This window comes from Cucumis melo, chromosome 6, assembly GCF_025177605.1.
Source record: "Cucumis melo cultivar AY chromosome 6, USDA_Cmelo_AY_1.0, whole genome shotgun sequence".
Classification (NCBI taxonomy): domain Eukaryota; kingdom Viridiplantae; phylum Streptophyta; class Magnoliopsida; order Cucurbitales; family Cucurbitaceae; genus Cucumis; species Cucumis melo.
This window is the reverse complement of record NC_066862.1, coordinates 14941064-14950267: the sequence shown is the minus strand read 5'-3', so window position 1 is coordinate 14950267 and position 9204 is coordinate 14941064. Positions and strand designations below refer to the sequence as shown.

The 9204-nt window shown below is 31.0% G+C and overlaps 1 protein-coding gene across 1 annotated transcript; it reads right to left on the bottom strand.

Moving 5' to 3' along the window:
- Positions 1–614: 614 nt before the first annotated feature.
- LOC103496842 (uncharacterized) lies at positions 615–1179 on the bottom strand. The gene has a single exon (XM_008458852.3). It carries the CDS (start codon positions 1066–1068, stop codon positions 835–837), a length of 234 nt encoding a protein of 77 aa, XP_008457074.2. The 5' UTR covers positions 1069–1179; the 3' UTR covers positions 615–834.
- Positions 1180–9204: the final 8025 nt, after the last annotated feature.

Sequence of the window (9204 nt, the reverse complement as noted above, 5' to 3'; positions counted from 1 at the left end):
ACATTTAAATATATTATTGACCGAAAATTAATATTGTCGAAGTATCATTAAATTTTTTAAGGACGGGAGCTTAAAGAAGGTGCTGCGAAAAGTATTGATATATTGCATCCTTAAATTCCAATTTGCTGGTAGTGAATTTAGAACACAAATAATAAAGAGAAGATAAAACATAATACATTTGTTGATATGCAACTTCATCGAAATCCTCCCCTCAAACTGGTAATTAATCCTCTCTCAAGATCTTCCTCCTCCTCTTCCCCTGAGATCTTAATCTAAGCAAAGTGTTGGCTTTATGCCCCCAATGCTCCTAATTAATTTGCAAATGGTAAACAAATAAATTGTTCCAATGAAACTTGAACGGGTTAACATATAGATCCAATTCAAGTAATAACCTATTAACCTAAAAGCTCTAAGTTTGTCATCACCTACCAACTTCCTTCAAATCAAAATGATATCTCATCAAACTACAATTTATACTACTACATATAAACACAAGTTTACTCTCTTTATACCAATTTCTGCATCTACCGGCAGATCACACCTACATTTTTTCTCCTTCAAATTATACCAATACTTCGCTTTAACTAATTAGGCGTAAAATAAATTGCAATACATAACCCAATTCAACTAGATTTATTTATTAGATTACAATTGTCACTATTACTTGGCTACACACATATAGGTACACACACATATATATAATATAAGAAGAGACATAGGGTATATATTTGGCCTATTAATTTTACTCTTAAATTGATCAGATGCATTATTAATATACATTGGACTTTGGGAAAAGAAAAACATGTCAAGGAACAGCATTAGTTGCGTATTCTCTCAAATCGGAATCGCATTAGACACCGACGGGTATACGACGGTAGCCGGATGCGCCATGATACGGCGGCCATTGTGGTGGCGGAAGCAAAAAACCAGAGCTCCCACCGGCCACTCCACCACCGCCGCCACAGCGAAAGCCAAAAACCCCAGGGTCGGCCCCACCACCTTGCATCTGCACGGATTGCTGTGGGTCCCACATTCGATGCAGATCGGAACGCCGACTCCGACAGCCATTCGCCGGGATTAAGTTACCGGAGCACAACGGAGCGTATAACGGACAATAGGAGGGGGACGAATTTGCTGAGAGTTAGTAAATTAATGTTGGGAATATGGGAATCTGAGGGTTCTCAAGAGGTTAGTTTATAGAGAGGTAAGGTCTATGGGAATTTGGGATTTAAGGGACACGTGACGGTTTCAGCCAGAGTGTTCGGGACACGTGTCCTTGTGCTGTTGAGTGGTACAGGTGTCTTGGTATTACCGCCCGAGGTTACTTGAGTTTGTTTAAGAAGACAGGCCCAACTAGTGTTTAAAACGGGCCCAAAGTAGGCCCAATCCTGTTTTAGAATTTTGTGTGGAAATATTCTTTTACTTTGGATAAATAGAAAAATGTTTTTTAATTATAAAAATCGCACAATTGGATAGACAATGGAAAGTAAAAGTGTGAAATTATAAAAAATACCCCACCTTGAATTAAAAGGTCTAACAATTTATAGAGATTTTAAAGCATTAGAAAAAACCAAAATATCCTACAACTAAATTAAATACCACTAAATTTAGAGAATATTCCATTTTTCTAGCAATATTCCTTTATCTAAATTTTTGTTCATAAATGTTTATGGACACTTTTATCGATGTCAGTCACACTATAGACGAATATAATAAGTGGAGATAGTATAGAAGATTCTGTTTACATGTTTTCAATTTTTCAATTAACTTCAAAGTCCTTTAAGTTCCTTTTATATTTGTAGGGAGAGAGAATTGAATATGACTTCGAAATTGAGAATACAAACATCATGTTAATTGAGCTATGCTCATTTAATTACTTCCGACTATCTTACATATTTGGAGTGTCACACACCATCTCGGAGTCTCTCCTCATGAGACCCGAGATGGCGACGTGAAGCCAATCGACATTGTTCTTCTTCTAACGATACTTGTCGATCCTACTTAACCTAAACTTAAAACTATCTCTTTGTAAACATATACACTGCAAAAAACATCTAAAACCTAAAAATATAAAACTTCATAACATCTTCATAGCATCCAACCAATGGACAACCTGTTTAAACAAGTATTATGTAGACATACATGAAATCGGAGTCTCAACAACACAAAACTATAATTTTACAAACTCAACTTAAGTAGTTCTTACTAGTCTAATACATGCACAACAACTAAGTTCAATACTATTCTTTAAGTGCAGACTATCATACACAAATATAGAATGGGTCCTATTAAAAAAATCTTAAACCCAACTTCTAGCAAAGTACGCGGATTTCTGTTAGGTGTCGAAACTACGATATTTACTTGTAAGGAAAATGAAACATTGAAGGGTGAGCTACAAAGCCCCATGAGTGACAACTTTTAGAAACAAAACATGCTTACTAAAACAAGTATGCAAACACTTAGAAAGAAACCTTTACATCACACTTTTTCTAGGTAAGTATTTCTAGCAAAACAACTCATGATTTAGGATCAACTAGCATGTCATTACTACATTGTGGTAGGGTATACCCAATACCCCCAACATCTTCCCTTCTAACTTTAACTCTACTATGTAGTAGGACACCCCAAGTACTCCCATCGTTCTTGTCTTAGTGGGGCAAGCCCAGCACTCACGACAGTTTCGTTGTCATGGAGTACACTCAACATTGACAACAGAAAGATCTTCTCTGTGCACGTAATATCATCATAGTCTCCGTCTCAAATCTCATTCATTCATCTAGTGTAAATCTTAGTAATATAAGAACATTTAATCATATTTTTCTTTCAAGTATACTTGTTTAAATCTCAACTTAGCTTAACTTGTACTGAGCTACTAGAGCTCTTTAATTCGGATATCACTCTTGCATCATGCTTGTTTAAACATATCTCTTAGACATTTTCATAAATTCAACATTCGAATATTTTGCTTAAAAGCATTATGTTCAAAGGAACATATTCAACTCGAATGCTTTAAAACATAGATCATGCATACTCATTTATAAGTCTCATCAAACTCTTTCTAAACTTGAAACTCATGTTTTGTAAATCATTTATAACTCAAGCATAATTCAAATACTTTAACTCAAAACATGCCATACGTAAACTCTGAACTGAAGAATGCTCAAGTCTTTTTTAGAAACTCAAGAGATGAATAGGGGTCAACTTTAGTTGCAACAATTAGTTTAAGATTGGTTTTTCAAGAAAAATTGGAAAGGAATTTTACTAAGGTTGATGATTGCTAAGTATTATGAAAGATGTGTCATTATTTTGGTATTAAGTTAAAATAACAAAGGTTAAGTGTAATCGTAGCCAAGGTAGACCTAAGGAATGTTTAAGATTTGACTAAGTGTTGACTAGGCTTGTTACATACTTCTAGGCGACCAAAGAAGGTCATAAAAACCTCTAAGGACAAAAGTTATGCGGTCAAAAAGGTTAATTTGGTATAGCTAAGAAGTGTCAAGACAACCTTTCTAGGACAAGGCTAGGCAGCTAAGGACATGAGTGGCAAGAATAACTAGGCTCTTGGAATGTCAAGATAACCTCTAAAAGAAGGATGACATGCGGCCAAAAGACAAGGGCCATGCGGTGAAATATGCTAGTCTTTGGATGACATGTTTTGTTGAATGCATTGAGAGATGATTGAGAGGTTAGGCGAGAAAAAGGAAGTTGTAGGCATTCTAGACTTGAGTTAGGTAACAAGAATTAGCCAAAAAAACCTCACAAACAAAGGGGGTAGGTGGCCAAGGATGACATAAGCATTATAAACCAAGAGGTGAGGTGGAATACAAGTGGATAACGTGCAAGACACCTAGGTTTTGTCAAGTAGGAAGCGTAAGGTAAGCAACATGAGGTGGAAAGTGACATGTATGAGGTGTAAGAGGCAAGAAGGAGGTGTTAATTAAGGAGCATGTAAGGATCCTTATATAAAGACAACTTTGGATGAATGGCGTTCATAATCCACTCGTGCCAATTGCATAATTGAAGTTAGAAAATCTCCTAAATTGTGAGTCTAGTATCAAGGAAAGAATTGCCAAGTAGAGAAACGCCAGGAAGGGAGGAGTTAAAGTGAAGAAAGACACAAATGTCATTCTCGAAGGAAAACTGAAAAGTGTTGAATATTTTGGAGCTACAAAACTCAATACTTGGAATTTTTGGCTAGCATTTTTAGGTAAGCTAGTTAAGACATTTATAAAAAAGTTTGTAGAAAAAATTTTCTTGATTTGAATTCAAGATTTTAAGTTATTAGCTCCAAAGTTAGTGAAGTTTATGGTGGAAAATCAAGTTTTTGGACAAGGCTAAAGGTGGGTCGAGCGATAGGATGACAATGTGAGATGTAAAGAAATAAGAGCCCTATGCAGCAGAATATTTAACGGAACCATATCAAATTAATTGAAATATAAAAAGACCGGTATATTGACAAATTACATAAACTAATTTCTATAAGGTTAAGCATGCTTTCAAAAGAAATAAAGAAATTATAGAGAAGAGGAAGAAGAAACACTTACTCTTGTTGATAACTATGGATCTACCAATTACCAAATTGAGAGCATCACCCATTTGAAAATCTTCCTATTTTTTAAACTAAAGATCTTGGTTTGAGAAATATTGAAAGAGTTGTTTTTTTTGTTTAGGAAAATAAATGTGTGTTTGTCAAAATAGTGTTAAAAGCATAAAAGCATATATACGAAATGGAATAAAATATATTTGAGAAGTATTTGAAAGTGTTTGGTTGATGTGACTATGAATTGAGTCATAATAATATAAATAAAATACACCAAGGTGTCAGCTTGTGATAGGGGTCACCTTTGGGAAGAGACTGACGTGTCTCTTTTTCAAAAGAATTTATCTTCAACACGGTGCGTTTCGTCATTCCCAGTTTTTTTTTATTATTATTTATTTATTTATTTAAAAAGAAACTAATAAATGAACTCAATAGAAGGTGGAATAAAAACATTAGATGCGTACAATCCACCAAAATAAAATTGTGTCAAATACACCTTTGTTGCTTTCGTCAACCATAAAATACTAAGTTAAGTTAACGGTTGTGTAGAGTGAGAGAGGAGAAGTGAAATTAAAATAGGATGCTTTCAAATTAAGGATTTCTCCCAACAATAAACCTTCACAATGCAAATTCAAGTCTTATTATGAAATATATATATATATATATATATATATATATAATTTAATATATTAATCCATAAACAATCCATTTACTTCAAAATCTTGAGAAAAGCAATTATTTAACAATCAAATAATAATGTTAAATTAAATTATTGATACAAATATTTGTCATTTGATGGGATAAATCGGATGAATCTATATCATTTTCACATGTTAATAAATAAAATAATTAATAAATAAAATTTTTTAAGAAATATAACAAAACGACAAAATATTTACACCGTACAAAACAATTTAGAAAATGTTTAAAGCCTACAAGCCCATAATAAAAAATACCAAAAATACTCAGACAACTACGCCATCAACAATGCGTGTAATATATTTGGTATACGATCGTTTAGATATAGTCGTGCCAAATCTAAATGATTTGTTTTTTCAATTCATACACGATCTTTTAACTTAGTTATCCGATCGTTTAGATTTAACCATTTAGATTGTAGTTACCCAATCATTTAGATTTTGGTAGCAAAATCTAAACAATTTTTTTTCAAGATTTGGTACACAATCGTTTAAATTTGGCTAAACGATTTTTTTTCTATGCGATCGTTTATTTTCTCAAGATTCTTTGGTACATGATCGTTTAGATATGGTTAAACAATTTTTTAAGGTTCTTTTACGTAATCGTTTGGGATCAAATTTAGCTACCTAAATTTAAACGACGTTTTTCTTCAAGTCTCTTATAAATATATTTAGTACACCATCTTGAACAACCAAATAAAAGTTTGTAAAAAATAAATCTTTTATATTTGATACATGATCTTGAACCAAATAACAATTTGAAAAAAAAAAAAAGAAGAAAGACGATAAAATTCACAGATGAAGAGGTAAAGAAAGACGGAAAAGAAAGACGATAAAAGAGAAGAGCAAACCTAAAATATTTAAAAAATGGCTAACTATATTTCGCCCGTTAATTAATATTTGTGAAAATTTCCCTTAGTAAATTCTAATTAAATCATAAAAAATTAATTATAATTATTAAAAAATAAATTTATATTATATTATTTATAAGGGGTCTCTTCAAAAATATAAAAAAACCGACAAATTATTTACAATATATAAAACAATTCCAAAAACGAAAAAAACCCAGAGACCCACCGTGTAAAATACCAAAAATGCACTATCAATCACGCCGTCAACAACGTGCGCGTAATATATTTGCGATCGATTAGATTTGGTTATTGTTTGGTACGCGATCTTTTAGATATAACTACAATTTATCTATTTTAATTTGTTGCACGATCGTTTAATTTGGTTTTCGTTTAGATTTGATTTGGGGACCCAATCTATTTTTTTTAATTTAGTACACGATTTTTTAAATTCTTTTGGTACACAATCTAAACGATGATTTATTTTTTTTACACGATCCTTTACTTTTTTTATACGATCGTTAACATTTGGCTATCCCAATTAAAATGATTTTTTTCAAGATTCTTTATACACGATCTTTTATTTTTTTACTATTATTTTCTTTTTACACGATAGTTTACATTTGGCTACTCCAATCTAAATGATTTTTTTCAAGATTCTTTATACACGATCTTTTAGATTTTGCTATTTTTTTTGTCCACAGTCAACCAAATGTAAATGATGTAAAAGAAAAGGGAAAGAAATTGTAGAAAGAAATCGTAGCGAAAAAAAAAAAAAGAAGAGGAAAAGTAGAAAGACGATGAAAAGAAATCGAAAAGAGAGGAAAATAAGGGTGAAAAGAAATCGAAAAGAGAGGAAAATAAGGAAGACAGATCAAACGATGTAAATAAAAAATTGAAAAATAAGAAATATGATGGAAAGAAGTCGTAGAAAAAAAGTAAAGGAAAGAAGAAAGAAGATGAAAGATATCGCAGGAGGAAGATGAAAGAAATCGTAGGAGAGAGACGATTTCATCGCGAGTAAGAGAAAAAAGATGAAAAGGCAAACTTGGAATATTTAAAAAATGGCTAACTTCATAAGCTTTGTTACGCGGGCCGTAAATAATTTGGTATTTTGTTACATTTACGAAAGTTTTCCTTATTTATAATGATCATTAAGTAATTACATATATATAATTAATTATTTAGTTGATAGTTGTATTGCATCAATTCTTTCCCGATTATTTAAAAAACAAGCATTAATATGTTCGTGTACGTGAAGCAATTTTTTAGATTTACATAAAAGGTAAGTATATATAGTAAATTTTTATTAAATTGTAGTATTTAAACTAAAAAACTACCATTTTAATTTTAATTAAAAGGGACATTTGCAAAAATTTACGATAATAGGCCCATGTCATTACATTTTTTAAATTGCAAAAATAGAAAATTTATAAATGGATAGCTCTCTAACCCTCTGATTGTCTTCTGATATATTTAATTACTTGTCATATTTATCATATTTGCAATATGTAAAAAAATAAGTGTTACAGATTGTTTTTTTCTAAATCTTTTTTGTCATCTGATGCAATTTCCATTGATGAAATTTAATTTAGGGACATTTTCAAGTAGAGTAAAAAAATTGAAAATATTTTTAAACTATAACAAAATTATCAAATTTTCTTGAATTCATTTGATTTTTGTTTCTTTGATATATTTTGTAAATAGTTTCAATTTTTTACCATGCATGATCAACTCTTTGATTTTTATGCAATTTATTAAGGGGTCTTTTAAAAAATACAACAAATTAATGGACAAAATATTTACACTGTATAAAATAATTCCGAAAAAGGAAAAAGCCCACAGGTCCACAATGAAAAATACAAAAAGTGCCTCATCAACCGCATCGTCAACAACGCGCATAAGATATTTGGTACACGATCGTTTATATTTGGTTCTTTAGATTTGAATAGCCAAATCGAAACGATTTATTTTTCAATTTTATCATTTAATTTGATTACATGATCGTTTAATTTGATTACACGATCCTTTAAATTTAGTTTGACGATCGTTTAGATTTGGGTAGCCAAATCTAAACGACTTTGTTTTTCAAAATTTGGTACACGATCGTTTAGATTTTTTCAAGATTGTTTTGGTACACAATCATTTAGATTTGTTTATACGATCGTTTATTTTTTCAAGATTTTTTGGTACATGATTGTTTAGATTTGGCTAAATGATTTTTTAAAATTATTCTGGTATACGATCATTTAGATTTGTTTACACGATCGTTTAGATTTGGCTACCCAATCTAAACGATTTTTTTCAAGATTTTTTATATACGATTCTTTATAATCAATCCTTTAGATTTGACTATTTTTTGTACACGATCGTTTAGATTTGGTTATCCAAATTTAAATGATGTAAAAAAAAGAAAAAGGAAAAGAAGAAAGACGATGAAAAGAAATTACAAAAAAAAAAAAAGATGATAGAAAGAAATCACAGCGAAAAGAAGAAGAAAGACGAAATGACAAACCTGGAAAATTTAAAAAATAATTAACTTCATGGCCTTTGTTAGAGAGATCGTAAATATTTTAGTGGTTTATTAGATTTATAAAAGTTTTCTATTTATTTATTTTAAAAAAGGTTATGAAAGAAAGAAAAAAGAAATGTATTAAAAAAATGGATACATCACATCATTTTAGATGAGTATAGTTCTTGGATATAAATGATGCAAAAATTAATTACTTATTTTTATACCTAAGCTATAAAATATTGTACCAAACAATGGAATCTTTACCCCTAACCAATTTTCATAATTCGAATTCTCGGACATCTTTTCAATAATCTTGTTATGTTTTTGTTCACACGAGATTTCTGGAAAAATTTGGTTCGTGGAGTTGAACTTCTATTGATGTTATATTTATGTTGATTTGATGCGATGTGATTCGATCTCTAGATTTTGATCCTCTAATTCTCTCTCGGCTGGATGCTTACGCTTGATTTGAGAAAACGGAGCACGTGATGTTCTTGAAATTAGAGTCTTGAACGAAAACTTGTAACTTCAAATGAGTTTCAATCTTCGAGAGTGGTTAACTTCAGGAGTTGGGGAGTCTTCTAGCTCGAGAATTCTTTTTAG